The sequence below is a fragment of the Lepisma saccharinum genome, chromosome 23 (assembly GCF_977018435.1).
Source record: "Lepisma saccharinum chromosome 23, izLepSacc3.1, whole genome shotgun sequence".
Taxonomy (NCBI): domain Eukaryota; kingdom Metazoa; phylum Arthropoda; class Insecta; order Zygentoma; family Lepismatidae; genus Lepisma; species Lepisma saccharinum.
The window spans coordinates 45,415,755-45,432,987 of record NC_139251.1 but is presented as its reverse complement, the minus strand read 5'-3'; the positions used below and the strand labels follow the sequence as shown (position 1 = coordinate 45,432,987).

General features: G+C 39.4%; 1 protein-coding gene across 1 annotated transcript in view; it reads right to left on the bottom strand.

Moving 5' to 3' along the window:
- Window positions 1–17,233, bottom strand: part of LOC146005483 (LIM homeobox transcription factor 1-beta) — a 67,017-nt gene that overhangs the window by 36,316 nt on the left and 13,468 nt on the right. The window contains 2 exon segments of the mRNA XM_083144729.1: window positions 965–1,182; window positions 5,809–5,816. Of these exon segments, the coding sequence (XP_083000855.1) occupies window positions 965–1,182; window positions 5,809–5,816 (226 nt within the window).

Below are 17,233 nucleotides of genomic sequence, written 5' to 3'. Positions count from 1 at the left end.
TGCACCAGTTCATTGCTTGGCACTACTAACAACATACGAGAGTGTATGAATGGGTGGAAAGATTTAACGACGGAAGACGAAATGTCGGTGATGGACACCGGAGTGGGAGGCCAGTCTGCGTGGCAACTGAGGCAATGAAACAGCAGATCGATCAGCGAATCCGTTAATTTAGTACATTCTTCCCTGACTTAAACAATTGTCTCCATACTGAACCTTCATTCTGCTGTAGACTTCAGAAGGTTTCACTCCCTCTGACCACAAAAAGAACACTTCGTTGCTCTTACGGTGCAAGTCAACAGTGGAGCGGCCATGTTGTACGAGCTACTGCGCAGGCGCACACTGCTCGATCGTCACGACATCTTTATGGCGTGTTGCTAAGGAACCATTTTGAGTCCCGAAATACAAATTTTCATTGTGGATAAATCTCCATGAAGTTTAGAATAAAATTCCTGTTATTTATTGACTGTTAGTTGAGCCAAGATCAGCAAGGCTGCAGAACCAGAAGCGTCTACAATCACCAGAACAACCAACACCCGAAATGCCTAACCGAACTGCTACAAACCTTTCGCTGCACAATCTAAACCTTTCCTCTCAAGCCATCCTGATGCATCCCAGGCAACCCCCCTGAAGTTTCCAGGGGATTACTGTACTTAGGCAACACCAGTACTACTTATTCCTTCTCCACTGAAACTTTACTCCCTACCCTTAACCAATCCAGGCTCTGGATTGGAACAATTCTCTCTTTCCGGAACAATTGCCTACCTAACCATAAACAAAACAAAACAATCTCACATTACTTAATGTACACAAATAATTTTCACGCCTTCTGTAAACCAAGCCTGTACTGCATCGTTTCTCAAGCTATGGGGCGAGACCCACTGGGGCGACCCGAAGGGGCGTTTGGTGTGTCGCAAAGTTGGACTCGAGAATTTATGAATGAAAGGTAGGAGTTGGGGTTGCTTACCCTGCGCGTATCCTTGCAGCATCTCCACCTCCTTCTCGTAGTCCGGGCGGCAGAAGAGCTGGTTCTGCTTGATGACGAAGTGGTCCCCCTTCTGCAGCCGCCCCCCGCAGACGACGCACACGAAGCACTGCAGGTGGAAGACGGCGTTGAGCGCTCGCATCACTAACTCCTCTGGACCGATCCTTTCCGAGCATCCCAGGCACTTCTTCCCATACAACCTGCAACGGACAGACGAACTAACAATAGTGAGGTAAAAGTTCCAACTAAAGTTGTCTACCTTACCTTAATGTACAGTCACGGTCACTTGCAGGCTGTAACCAACCCAGAAGTGTCCGTGACTGTACCATCAGAAGATCTAATCTTGGGATGCGACACCTTTTACTCTTTGATATCCAGAAAACAGAGAAATAGTTCGGAATCTGTTGACAACACATGAAAATTTAGATTTCAGTCTCCCACTTACTTTATGTGTAACAACATTAAAAACAATTTTTGAAACATACTAGTAAAGTTAATTCTACTCCACATTATTCTAGAATTATTTTACCTTGTACAGAAGGTCGTTCGGGATCTCTGAGGACAATGTTGGAAGGGTGATAAGTTCATGAAAACCCATGTCGCCACCAACGATCATGCTAAATTGAAAAGCCAGCATTCCGCGCTATAGCCCGACAACGTAATTTCCATTGCAACAGACTTTTCCGAAGAGTTATCATGTCCAACTTTTCCCACTCCTCCTGACAGGCTTTCCAGAGGCCATTGAGAGTGCGTGGACGTCTCTTTCCTAAGGCCCGTTTTAGGAGTCCAAATGCACAGAAGTCCATGGGTGAACCATCTGGCGCCTTGACCGGAATGTCGCTGTAAGGAATTGCACGGATGTCAGTTTCCACCTCCATTCGCTGTAAGAACAAACGAGTCGAACGGGAGGTATGGCTGGATGCTTTATCTTGGTGCACCCAGACCTGGTTTTTGGTCCCCCCATACAGTGCCGGGATATCTATGTTATAAATGGGTGTTAAAACCTCATCCTGATAGTACGTGGAGTTCACCTTCACATTATTAGCTACACGGCGAATTGCTATCTTGCCATTATAGCAGTATCCAGCGATGATCATGAAACCCTGTGGAAAACTTTCCTGGCATTCTCGATACAATGTTTGATAATTGTTTTTGTCGAGAGGGCGGTAGTACATCGCGCGGGGTTTGTGACAGTCACTAAGGTATACATATTCTTCGTCTAATGTCACCACATTTTTCCATCTCTCCCCTGCAAGATAGGTCTCATAGAGCTTTCTAGCGTTCGTGCGACGTTCCGCAATGTGAAGAGGCAACAGCTTGTGAACTCGCCGCTTATGCCGCATTTCTAGTTGCAGGTCCTTCTTGATTATGGTGTTCACTGTTGACACAGACATTCCCAACTTACGTGCGATACTCCTTTGGGGGCAGGGTTACCATCTGACGCAAGGGTCTTCACTTTTCTGACTATGTCCGGTGTACGACTCGTAGCTGCTCGTGGATTTGCCTGTTCCTTCCTATGTGGAACTAGGCCCAGTCGGCCTTTGCCATTTTTGTTCAATATCGCACCGATCAAGTTCTTCCATATCACAAAACCACGCTTCTTGCACATTCCTTTGATTGCCGAATAGCTATATTTAGCATCGGAAAGGACTGTTATGTAGCCCTCCCAGTATGGTTCAATTTTCTTCGGCATCGTTGTAGGTAAATGGCACAACACTCTGCACACGCGTTCTCGGTACTGACGTGACTCAGAATGCACCATTTGGACGGATTGACGTTGATAACAGCGTCGCCAGCGGCTTTCAAAATCGTCACCAGAGATCCCGAACAACCTTCTGTATTTTCCTTGTTATGTATCTACAGTGGTGACTATGTATGTTATATATACACTGAATATTTGATTATTTATTTCTGTTCAATATTAGAATGGCATTACATCCAATCGAAATGCACCGTTTCTATGCTTTTGGTTGACAGTGTACACATAAAAATGTTCTGGGTAATTAATAAATTACGTATGTGCAGTTAGTGTTAGTATAGATATTCCTGAAAAACACACCGCAAGTCCCTTAAAATCCAATTTCTGTGTCGACCAAGTAAGGCGAATTCAAAATGGCAGCCAACAAACTATATCTGCTTTTTTTCACACCTAAATACTGAGAAACGATGCAGTACAGACTTGGTTTACAGAAGTCGTGAAAATTATTTGTGAAAATTAAGTAATGCATTTAGCCGTATTTCCACAAACTTAGCATAATTTGAAGAGGGCTGATATTTCAAATATTTAACATTTTTTACATAATACAAATATTAGCCCTTTTCAAATTATGCTAAGTTTGTGGAATTACAAGCCCGCAACACCTTCCTTGAACACACCACTGGTCGCAAAGCCTTAACAGACCAATTGGTTGTAAGGTAGGAGCGGAACAAGGAAACTGCAGAGCATCAGTTTTCTGTACTCCCTCATACACCACAGACTTGCTACAATCTTCGATTAAAGTCACCATGCAATCGAGCTAGGCTCAACAAAGCGCAAGGTCCTTGTAATTAGAATAATCCCGACTGTTAATTTTAGCGAAATTGAGAGCAGGTTCTTGCGTCACTTAATTGTATTAACGGCGGCGAAGGGATTTACTTTCCTTTGGCCTGAGATCCAGGTCGATTCGAATAAGATCCTTTGGAATTCTTAGATAGGAATTAAAGGGATAAATGCAGTTAAGGAATTTACTCTTGCATATAATAGTCCTTTAACACCATGGTTGTTCGTGGGATTTTCAACAGAATTGGACAATCGAAGTACGCACATTTCACAACGTTCCAGAAATGGAAGCCGCTCACTTCTTTGGTGAATACAGAAGCTTGTGTTCAGTCACATACGGATTACTTCAAGTAAAACAAATCTCAACTTTTATTGCTTTAATTGATTGGAATTCGATATATTATGCAATATATAACTTTATTTCATACATTTCAATCAGCGAAGTTAATTTCTATCAGGAAGTAATATTCAGACCAATTCCATCGTGAAGCATAAAAGAGACAGAGAAATAGAAATAGAAGGTGATAGAGGGAAGAAAAAACGAGAAAACAAGAGGTAGAAAGAGGAGAGAGAGAGAGACAGAGGAAATATAAATAGAGAGAGAGAATAGAGACCAGGAGACAGATGTAAAGAGAGAGAGGAAAGTGAAAGTGTGAGAGAATTGAAGAGAGGGAAAGAGAGAAAAGTGTTGCAGTGAAAGACAGAAAGAAAGAAATGCAGAATAAGGAAGATTTAGAGGATTGACATAGGGAAAGACAGAAAAAATTACAGAAAGAGTAAAACAGGAAAGAAAGAGACTAGAAAAGAGGAAGAGAGAGAGAAGAAAAAATTAAGAAAACGAGAGTTAGAAAGAGGAGAGAAATAAGGAACCATAGACAGAGATCGAGGAGAAAGATAGAGGAAAGAGAGAGAGAGAGAATAGATATGTGGAGACAGAGGTATAGGGACAGAGAAAGAGACAGCGAACTTGAAAGAGTTGTTGAAGAGAGGGGGAGAGACAAGAAGATGTGAGTGATACAGACAGGAAGAAAGAAATATAGAAATAAAAAGTAAGAGGATGGACACAGGGAAAGACAGAAAGAGAAAAGGGAGAGAGGAAATTAAAGAGACTGGACAGGGATAGCGAATAGAAGATAGAGTGCAAGAGAAACAGAGGTAAAGAGACATTGAAATGAAGCAGGCAGATAACATCCAGTTCCCTGCAGTCTTTCACGCCCACCAAACACGAACATCTGGTTTGAGAGAGTCAATTGACTGATGGATCCGCTGATAAGCTAATCCTCCTAGCTTTAGCCTCAGAAGCTCATGTAAGTCGGTGACAATCCTCCCGCAGATAGCGAAGGAGATAAGAGCCATTGCTGAACCGGACCATTCATAGGGGGAGCAAGTGTCTGTTGGTTTAGCACATTAATCAATAAATCATGCATTTTATCACCGGTATAACACTTCCCCTTGAGAAATAATTTAACACACATGAAGTACATGTTATAAGCATCCTTTTGGCTGGCAAAAAAGGATAGCTGCGAGATTTAGCTCGGAGGATTAAAGATTATAACTGAACCTAAACTCTTGTTACACGATGGGTAGGTTTTGCGGTGGGTCGTCGTAAAACTCGGCATCATGATTGTCGATATAATATTAGAGTGATTACTGGGGAAGGGATTTTAAGATGCAGCACCTTTTAAAAAATATAGCTGTTTTCATACCGAACGTTTTAGATACGTATTTTAGTACATGAAATCAAGTAAAATGAACTCACTTTGTTGCATCTTTTTGTAAGATTAGCACATTTATCTTCTTTTAACCCCCTATGTAACGCTTCAGCACCTTTTTCTTTCTTTTCTTTCATGTTTTGTTAAAAAAATTTGACAAGAAAAGAAATGATTTTCACTCTTCTTGAGAAGCTACATAAAATCCTATGGTCTCATTTTGTAGAGCAGAACGAGAGCTATAATATGGTATAATATAATCATTGCAGCTCCAATAGTTCCCAAGATAATGTAGCAAAACCCGGGAGAGAAAACACAAACTTCAACAAAACCCATTCGGCAGAACGACTGTTCTCTCTGCGGTCCGCGCTCATTATATAACCACAGTTCTCTCTGCGGTCCGCGCGCATTATATACAGAAGGCGCAGAAAAAGAGAGCATTGAATAAAAGCATTATATCAGCACCTTTTTTGAAAACATTGTCAGAACCTATTTTTCCCTTTCCCGACCATAATTTTGCACCTAAAAATCATTTTCCTAGTGATTACCAAGGTTACGGGAGCAGAGTCAGATTTCACATCTTGCTCTTCAGTCATAGAAACTTATATTTTATAGTTTTATTATTATTATTTTACAAATCATTAACATTGAAAATATTTTGGCGTTGTTGAGTTCAGACTTGAGTCCACTATTTAAATTGAAACTCAATTCGCCTTGCTTCCTTTCCATACATCCATAAATTGTATATGAATGATTAAAAATGATTTTTTGAACTTTTTCAGGATGCACAGAACCCACTTAAGCTTGACGCCCACTGAGACGCGGAGAAACGTTTCTATGACTGAAGAGCAAGATGTGAAATATGACTCTGCCCCCGTGCCCTTGGTAATCACTAGGAAAATTATTTTTAGGTGGAAAGCTATGACCGGGAAAGGGATAAAAAGGTTGTGACAATGTTTTCAAAAAGTGCTGATAAAATTCCTTTATTCAGTGGGCGAAGACCCTTAAGATAACCTGCAGACTTCTGACACGGAAATTCCCGATTCGGTTCCTGGCGTAGTGGGCGTTACACCATTTGATTTCAATAGAAGCAGGCAACAGAATTTCTGTTGTTGCGTTTCTCAGCATCTCAGAGAGAGTCAAGCTTTAATCTGCTCTCCTTATTGTGAAAACAAGAGAAAAAAAAAAAGTAATTCAAAGATTCATGGTCAGATCCCGACATTGGAAAATGATTTCACGACTTTTCGGGAACCCGAACAGTCGGAAATTCCAAAGGATAGTATTTAAAAGTGGCTCATTCTTGTTATTGCCTGCACTATAAGTGTCTGAAGTGTCACCCCTGGAGATAAATAACGAACCCATATTTTTCTCCAATACATCGTCTTCCCATCCATGAATGGTGTTAAACTCGGAACGAAATTTATCCCGAGAAAAGGGTACCAGGTTCTCCGTATCTGGAGATGAAAATTTCGATCCATTCAACCATTCGCCTCTCCATGCCCAGCGAAAATATCCACGAAGGTAGGCAACCCAAGTTACGTTCGACGTGGCTGCATACCGCACAGGATAAATAACACCGTTGCTGGTTCAGGGTCTAATTCGGGGGGATGACGTTTCGGCCCTGCCCGTCTCGATTCTCTGGATGCTGGGAAAAGTCGCAATTTGCCTTTCACCAACCCTGGGAAGGGTCGCACAGGAGATCTTTCAACAGTTCGTTTTATTTGCGTCCCTTTCAGACCAGCGTGAAAAGATCCTGGAGAGGGTGGGTGGGTGGTCGTCGCCACGGGGGGAGGAGGACGAGATGTCCCCCTCGCCACGTGTCCGGCTGCAATATTGGAAAGCAAAGTAAACACCGTAGGAGATTCGGACCAGCAGCAACTTCGCGGCTGAAGGTCCGAGTAAACATTGTTCCTTGGCGGACCTTGCGGGGGGGCCGTTGGTCGTTCTGCACGGATCAATAGGGGAGCGCGGGAGGATCTTCGGATAGACGTGCCTCGGTGACCGCGTACCTTCGCTCTGGGCGAGGGATTTTTTTTTTCTCTATTTCTCTGGCGATGTTGCCAAGTCGGAGGCGGAGGGAGATTGCGTTTGGCTTCGGTCTTTTTCTTCATCTTGATCTTTCAGATCAGTAATGGAGAGTAGAAAAAACTAGTACAAATTAGAGCTGATATCGATATTTGAAAATTGCAATAATTAAAATTTCTTCAAAATATTGATCAATATTGGTGTGTAAATACTCTTCTCCAATTCTATGCGTGAACTTTCCAAGAAATTGGCTTTAGAATATTCAGAATTACATCAGAATGTTAAAATAGATGTTATGTAATCACACAATACAGTTTTCGTACAAGATTAGTGCAAAACACAAAGAAAGTTTGAATTTTGCATAACTTCCAGGATAATTAGACTCCGCAAAAGCGTCGGACCCCGTCGGAAAATTATCGGTTGGTATCGGTAGAAGAATTTCAACCGATACTTTCCGATACATCGGCTTTGGCTCAGCCCTAGTAAAAATATCAATTTTCTATTTTAATATTCCACTTTTTGTACACTTTTTTTTGCATTTTACGTAACAATTTGCTTTAAAATAAAAATATAAACTCTTTTCTATTAGTTCTTTCTTCAAAATTTCCCTCTTTTCCGAAAATGTTCCCTTTTTACTATACAATTTCTTTGTCTACTGTCTAGAACCACCCTCCCCCTCCCCCTGACTACGTGCCTGGTTTCTCCTCCTCTTATAGTAATAGGGCTTGTGTGTAAACCTAAAGTATATAATTTCCATTGCTCTGATTGGCTACTTCCTTCTCAGTTGCTTAATCAATGTCCAAACGCAAATTGTGCAACAGAAGCACGAAAATTCTTCCTGTCAAGTAGCTTTGGCTTGAAGCCAAATTGGCTTCATGAGTTGATCCTAGTTACAGAACACCATATTTGTGTGTGTGTGGGGGGGGGGGGCTTTGACAGATTGGTCGTTTCAGGGAACTGCGTCAGAACGCACACCTTTACACCGGATAATCAAGCCTTAGTCTGGGGAAATTTCCTTCGATCTTCGAAAAAAATCCAAAATTCTATCCACTCTACAAAATCATGATCTTTCCCTTCGCCGTCAAAATTCAGATTTAACACTTCTTTTCAGAATCATTAACGGACAACTTTTTACCAGCCAACTCTTGCCACTTCTTAATATCAGAATCCCACGTTTCAACAGCAAATGCAACAACTTCTTGTATATTAAATCTTCAAGGTTATCTTTAGAACAAAGGTCACTTCTCTACATGCTACAAACCATTTACAACTCATTAAAGAACTATCCGAGCTTCCATTTATCGAAACAGACTTACAGAACATCGGGTATCAAGCAGCTGAAGAGTAAATGAAGTTATTTTTACCCTAGTCGTTATATATAATGTGTGTGTGTATGTGTGTCTATAGTATTATTTACTTTATTTCTTTTTCTGATGATATCCTGATGTAAAATGAATTTTTCTGTATTCAGGATTTTTCAAAATAAATAAATAAATAATGTACCAGAAAATTATGAAGTAATGCCCTGATACAATTTTGAGTCAATTCTGGGAAGTTCCTCAAATAGTGGAAAATATTCATACACAGTTTGTGAGAAGTGTGTGAATTAGTTCGCACCAAGTATTCCAGGTGGCAGCACAAATGCATGAGTGCGTAAAGTCTGCAAGACGTTTTATTCTTTCTGTTAATATAAATCAATTACTTTTCATACTTATGATTGTCTTGCATTCTTGTTCTACTTTTACTGTGCATATATTTTTATTGGCGTAGATCTTTAATGGAGTCTTGAAAGATAGACAGAGAGAGAAACTGCAACACACACGAAGACACTCATAAACACATATTAGCTTTCCTTCTTTTGTATGTTTTCTAAACTATCCCTTATCCTTTATAATGAATATTTGTCATAATTAATTGCCTGGCTTTGTTTCCCCCTCCCATGATTTCGCTCGCTAAAACAAAGCGAAAAAGCAAATAGTGATTCATGTCCAATCATATTTTCCGACTTCTACAGTCAAGAAATTGCATGTTCAATTTTTCCCTTGTTTTTCGAAGAAAAGTGGCTTTTGTAAAGGGTGTCTCAAAAAGACGGGAAATTTTGAAACGGAGATTTAGAGAAGAGGGTAGATAGTTGCAAGAGATTTAATCATGGAAATGAATAGTGCAGAGGATGTCATTGAAAGAGCAACATAAATTAAGAGTATTTGAAAATAAAATCCTTAGGAAAATGTTTGGACCTGAAAGGGATGAGGAGACAGGTGACTGGAGAAGGTTACATAATAAAGAACTGCATAATTTGTCTTCCTGTCCAGATATTATTAGAATGATCAAATCAAGAAGACTTAGGTGGGCAAGTCATGTTGCACGAATGGGAGAGGAAAGAGGAGTTTACAGGATTATTGTTGAAAAACCTGATGGTAAGAGATCAGAAGGAAGGCCAGACGAAGATGGAGAGATAACGTTGAGATTTGTGCGATTTCCCCACGGATCCTTCCGACTAGACGTGCTACAACTGAAGAATCGCTCAGATCCCCGTGGATACGACGTCCCTTGGCGACTGCATGAACGTTTGCGGAGAAATGGCCATTTTCTGGATGTCGTCTTCAAGACATAAACGCGCCCATCTTTTCAGCGGTGTGTAATTATGTAATGGTATCCTCTAACTAACAAAATCTAACTCTAGCCTTCTTATACCCGAAGGTTCATGGCTGCAGCAACACAAGCCTTCCATCTGTCCCTATTCTGAGCAAGATCTATATACTCTTTTCCATCCCTATCAATTTCCTTTAGGTTCATCTCAGCATTATAGTCTTGGCCTTCCTACAGGTCTCTTACCATCAGGTTTCCCAACAAGAATCCTGTAAACTCTTCTTTCCTCTCCCATTCGTGCCACGTGTCCTGCCCACCTAAGTCTTCTTGATTTAATCATTCTAATAATATCTGGACATGAATACAAATTATGTAGTTCTAAATTATGTAACCTTATCCACTCACCTGTCTTCTCATCCCTTTTAGGCGCAAATATTTTCCTAAGGATTTTATGTTCAAATACTCTCAATTTATGTTCCTCTTTCAATGGCATCCTCTGCACTATTCATTTCCATGATTAAATCCCTTGCAAGTATTTTTCAAGTATTTTTTCTGTTATCTAAACCTCCGTTTCAAATTTTCCCGTCTTTTTTAGCCATCCTGTATTATATCATTTTTTTTTCATATCGCCAACGCTCCTCCACACACTTTCCCGGGCACTCAACTTGAAACTTCCCCTAGAGAGAGGAGATGTCAGCTTTTGAGTGTTTCCTGTCGCAGACTCCCTACAACGTGTCTTGCGAGGGTCGTCGCTCTCAACCGCCTCGGATCGTCGAACTTTTGACTTTTTGCGTCGCATAACCCGTAGCCAGTGCAACCGTGTGGTCTCGTGTCTCTGCAAACTCTGTTGGCGTGCTCTGCATAAACGAGAGGAGGCATGTTTGCAGTTCCCTCGGTGAACTAACTTATCTCTCCCACGGAGGGAACTTCTCCGAGTAACACCAATGGAGGCTTCACCAGGCATGGCAACCGCGACCTGCTCTGGTTCTTCTTATTTCCAGCTACGGTATGGACTTGCGTCAGCACTGTGGCTATTTGCACCCTTCTCTTAATACAGTGACATAAGCCTCCTCAGAAAGAACACAATTATTCTCTGAATGTTAAAAAACGCAATATGCTGACCAAGGCAGAAATTTATTTTATTTTAAAATATAAACTAAACGCAACGATTCAACCTTCTGGCAAGGTTTACTTCAGACTCTTTACCAAGTACAAATGAAACAAGGTACAAAACAGGAAGAGATATATATATATATATATATACACACACACACACACAAATTAATTCCCTCCAGACACAAGATTATTAGAAAGTTTTTTTCTGGAACATTCCAGCAGGTGGCATTCCCTTGTCAACTGTACTTTCACCTGACAGGCGATTTAGCTAAACATTTTCTATCATCTGGAAAGTGGTTGGACTCTTTATCTCACGCTCTTTTTCCTTTCTTTCTTCATTCCTCTTCCTTCTTCTCTTCTATTTTCGCTCTTGTCCTTTCCACTCCTTCTAACACCTTCTTCCATTCTTTGCTTATCTTCAGTCTCCCATTCCAGATCATTGTGTCTTCTTCACCTTTCTTCTCTATTTCCTTGGCCTCCTTCCATTTTCTCACTAGTATTCTCTTCTCCCTTCCTATATGCTTAGCCTCATCCCACTCTATGTCATGTCCTGTTTCTCTCGTGTGTTTAAATATCTCATTTCTCTCTGTCTTAAGTCGTACAACCGGTCTTTCAGCCTCTTTTTTGTTTCTCCTATGTACATACTCTGACATTCTTTACATTTCGCTTCGTAGATAATCCCTTCCTCTTCCTCTGCTCTGTTTTCCTTTTTCTTGTTTGCATTCCTCGCTATTCTTTTAATCTGTTATAATCTGAATATTAATAAAAATGGTTCTTCAATAACCTATTGCTTTAAAACTGAGGTACCTGAACTCAATATTGCCTAGTACCCAATATGGCCTATTGATATTCCCAAGTTAAACTTGGTTAATTCAACAAATGACGTTTGTATGTCACTTAAGCTACTGTCGAGATCACGTGATTCAACCTGCAGGCTGTACCTATAGTACATTAACTTCAGCACAGAGAAGCAAAATAGCTGAACCTTGTGATTGAGTTCTGTGTAATCTAATACGTATTACTCATTACATCTTCCAAGTGATAGATGTTTACATCTTTAGTACATGGTATGATAGCTCATAATTTGTACTTTACAACAATGTACTTATTTTAGACTGTAATCTAAAGAACCGTTTGTAACAAAGGAAAATAGAACACTATAAGGTGTACTCAATATGTCCTACATGGAAATATATCGTGAAAGACGCGCAAATGTGACATTTGCTACTCTTATGTTGACGTAGAGCGTGTGGAACTCACGAAGGATGATGAAGGCCCTTTCATTTGCCCAGACTGTGATGTGTAATCCATCGTCTTCTGGTAACAAATTGTGACATGCCACTACCTTGTTTATTGATTTGTAAACAACGTTATTTCTTTGTGCAAATCTCATATGTATTTATGTAAATAAAAATGTAAGTGTATCAATATACTTATCTACCATGAAAACAACGTATTTGTACTTTTTTTTTTGCAATTTCTGTTGCATATTTTGATGTGGAAGAACAAAATATATGACTAGGCCATATTGGGTACCCAATATGGCCTTAACGTAAATTTTTAATAAAATCTTCCCTAAACCCATGTTATTTTTGCAACTTTCTGCAATTGTTAGTAAACGTCCAGAAAAGTTCCCTATTTTGAACCTTGCAATTAATTTTACCTTTCTGACTTTGTACACCACTAGAAACAACTGCAAACCTTAGGTAGGGCATATTGGGTTCAGTTACTTTATATTTATTCTAACACCTCTTTTCTTGTCTTCAGGTGAAATTTCTTTTGCCGTTGGTGGGAATCGAACCTACGACAGTCCTGGTATTTTTACTGCAAATCCGGTGCTCTAACCAACTACTTCATTAAGTTTTTCAAAACATATTAAATACTATGGGAAGCACTCCATCATGCTTTCTAATAGTTTTTCTTCGAAAATATAAGTACATTGAATTCTGATATTAAGGATTATTCTGCGAGAAATTTTGAGAATTTATCACAACATTGTTCTCAAGTAAGATTAGAGGAAAGTACAGGGTGTGCGAAAAGTCACGCAACCTAGAGATGAACATTTCCATTTCCACCTGGTGGTGAAAATTTGAACTATTTTTTTTTCGTCAGCATTCGCTTCACCATGGTCTCCATAGCTTCTATACCAAGTTACACCGCAATCCGGTGCATCGAACTGCCTCAAGAGGGCTCTGAGTTGGAAAACGGTGACCATTGGGTATAATAAAAAAAATAGATTATTTGGGTGTTCAGATATCACTGCGAATAGGCGGAGGCCGCTACTGGACAACTATACAGAGGAGTTGAAAGTTTAGGTGCCTGAGTCTGAAACGTGTTGTACCCTCATTTCATGAGAGAAAAGACAGATCCCAGCAACTTGAAACGTTAAAACTATAGGACTCCTTGTCAAGCAAGCAATGATTATGATGTGATGAATGAGACGGTAATGAATATATGGGTGAATACCTTTCGTTCTATTAAGTCTATTCCTACCGATAATACAGGTCTGCATCGCGGGATTGTCTCAAGAAAATTTCGATGTGATTTCTATGTAGTCACTGTATGGTTTCGATCTGACTAAGATTTGGAAAATAATGTTTTAAAAAGTAAATAAGTTACAGTTAGCTTGCTGAAAAGTAACCCAGTTATAGTTACAGTTTTTCATTTTGAAATTATCCCCCTTGTAGTTAGAGTTACTTTTCAGTAACTTTATTAGATACAACTCGCTGAATGCATTTCATGTATGCACTTCCAGCGACCTTTTAGTAATTAATTTTATTGATGGCCATCTAAAATTAACTAATTTTCATTGAATTATGAAACAAAGTTTCATGTGTTTAAATTAGAAAATATAAAGGTATGAAACTCGAAAGAAAATCTTTATATGCATGTCATCACTTTTTTTAACAAACTCAATTTTGTTTATTACTGAAAAATGCATAAAATAACTATCAGAGTAACAAATAATTTCGTTACTCGTCTGAAAAAGTAAGTTACTCACTTCAAAATGTAACAGGGTTCCAGTTACTCATTTCAAAAAGTGAGCGAGTTAAATTTACTCATTTAAAAAAAATGGTTTGAAGCGCAATTGCTTCATTTTATACGTATTAAAGTAGAAGTCGCCGACGTAGCTGATGGATAATTGCGTCGTGTAAGAAAGGTTTTGTGATTAGCCACGCTCACAGCAGAGTTGCGATTTTTATGGGGGTATTGCAATATAGCTCTCCGCCTCTACGATGCATTATATTAAGCTTTCAGACAGTTTAAATCAATTATTTCTCAACCAAAATCCTTCTTGTATATTTTAACAAAAGATGGCGCTTAAGAAACAGTAAAACTTTTGAAGACAAAAACGGTAACAGTTTTATACATCGGAGACACATTTCTTCAACTTTACACAAGAAACTACTTATGGAAATGAGTTTGTCCAAGGTTTACAACATTCGTTGAGGTATTTTCTTTCGGCGTGGAATATATTTGTCCGGAAAATCATGTATTTTTCAAGAGAAATATTTCATCGACGCACAATTGCCATTGCTTTCATTTGCTTGCCCTACGTCAACCGAATGCTGCATACGTTTGATGACGTAAGCCCCTGTCAGTGTTTCAACAACCCCCTTTTTTTTATTATGCTTGCCTAACGTAACCAAACCTAACCTAACCTTATCGGAAATGGTCCGTGGGGCTATCCGTGAATGGTTCGTGCAGCTATCCGTCAGCAACCTGGACTATCCGTCAGCTACTTGTGCATAATGTACAATTTGCACAAGTGACGAACACGATAGTAGGAATTTTTCGGTGAAGGATGTTGGAAACACTGCATGCCCACTACGGTAGTCAAGATTTGCCCGCCATATTCTGTGTTATGGAAGCGAAAGAAGGAGTCAAAGAAATTTCTCTCTATGTGAAAAATGGTGTTTCTTTTCTTGTAAAAATCATAATGGCAACTTGAAATATGTTCCGCAATACACAATTGGTAAGTACGAACCAGGCGAAACACAAAATATCCGATTCTAATGTGTCTCCGATCTATGAACCTGGTACCATAAAAACGTACAGAAATTGAAGAATTAGGTCAAAATATTTAAGAATGAAATGTTAATAATTACAATATTATACAAGGAAAGCAAAAGAGTGTGCTAGTTTACAAAAGTAAAAGTAAAATATATAGTGAATGTATGTGTGAAAATTCCAATCAGATTATTAAGAAACTAATACATGGAAAAAAAGACCGGAAGTTATCATCGATGATATTTTTTATAGTAATTACGGGAGAGGTAAACTTCAAAAATGGTTCTGCATCGGTTTAACCATATTAGCCAATAGAAGCTGGCTTACCCCGAATTTCTTGCATTTCGAAATATCCGAGTATCTTGCAGTTTGTACGGAACTACAGGGTGTTTCAAAAGTCGTGGAATCCATTCTGCATTATAAAGCCACATCCCTTGAGATATTTTCCAATGCTTAACATTATCACTTTAGTCCATACAGAAAATTAGATAAATTAATAACTGGCAATAATTATTTTTCCAGAAATGTACTTTTCAGTGAGAAAACTGCATAAGAAATTTTCAAAGGGTCATAATTAGATGACTGATGACATGTTACTCTGTGTGTCATTTGAGGATTTTGGGGCTATCAATAATTTTGGGGTATAATTCCTTAGATGCAGTAAGCAAACTTGCGTCATTCTCGGTTCAAGAAAGTAATTACGTCACGGTTACTCCTTTCAAAAAGTAACTAATTACAGGTGTTGTTACTCGAAAAACTAACTGTTGGGTTACTTCTAAGCAGTGATGAATTCGGGGGGAAAATCTCTCCCCGGAAATTAAAATCCCCCTCCCCTCGAAAATATCAGTAATCTGGTAGGGCAATCGGAAAATATCTAAGAAATTTTGCAAAATGATTCAGTTAAATTTATAATTAAGAGTCAAAATAATGAACGCATTTAAATTGTCGTCAGTTATTGATAACTGCTAAATTAAGAAATATGATGGATCAGGATAAGCTTCAAGCTTGTGTGAACGTGTCAACTGAAGGGGACATGATGATATCATCCACATACGTTGTAGAAAACCTAGATCAGAGCTGGTTCGTTATTGTTTTTATTACATACTAGCTGCTTGCCCAGCGTTGCCCGGGTATTAATTTATCCCAATCTTCTATTAGACAGGAATATAATGAATTCTAACTATAGTGCATAGGCGCCGACTCCATGGGGCTTAGGGGGGCTCGAGCCCCCCCCATGTTAATTATGTGGGGCAGAGCCCCCCAAAGTTAATGATGTGGGGGCAGAGCCCCCAAATAATTTTGCTTAAGAGGATCTAATGTATTATTTTTCTTCTCTTGTAAAGTTTACTCTGAATTGTGCCACATGAACTTAACTTTAAATACACATTTGAAATGTTCTAGACCATCAACTTTGGGGGGCTGAGACCGCTAAACCATCAACTTTGGGGGGGGGGGGCTATGACCGGAGACAGCAAAACACATGACTTATTACTATATACTAAGTATATAAATATTATTTACTATTTTACATATATTAATCAGACACATAATGAATTTAGCTAACGACTTGTTAAAGACTGTTTGGGAATCCCCTAAAATAATGCATATATTTAGGAATATTATTGATGTGAATGATAAGGCTGGCCATACTGGACTGCGTCCACTTTGCCCTCGTCGGTGGACATTGAGAGCCTCCAGTATGCAACAGATCTTAAGGAACTATGAAAACCTCAAATTTCTTGAGAAATTTTCTGAAGAAGATTCTACTGACGCAACATTAAAATGTGCTGGATACCTGGAGACAATGCTTCACTTCAAGACATGTTTCTTTCTCTCCCTCTACTGCCATGTGATTGGTCCAATAGAAGAGGTAAACTGTAAGATTCAGTCTCCACGCATTGGTGCTACAGAAGTGGAATCAAAACTAAAATACTTGACTGACATCTTTCAAGAAAAGCGAATGGGTTTTGTGCAGTTCTGGCTGAAATGCACTCCAGCTTCGTTGATGAGCCAGAATTGTCCCGGCAACGTCACGTCCCTAAGAGACTTGAAAATCTTGATGCTGCCAAACATCATCACAAGTTCTACACTCCAAAATAGTATTATAAATCAATATACACTGACGTGTGTGACACAGCAAAATCATGTGTTAAACAAGGACATGAATGTACAGGACTACAAAAAGTAACAGCCGTAGAGAAAGACTGCATATTACCTGTGAACAGTTGCACAACAAACTTTCAGCAAACGCGAGAATTCTTT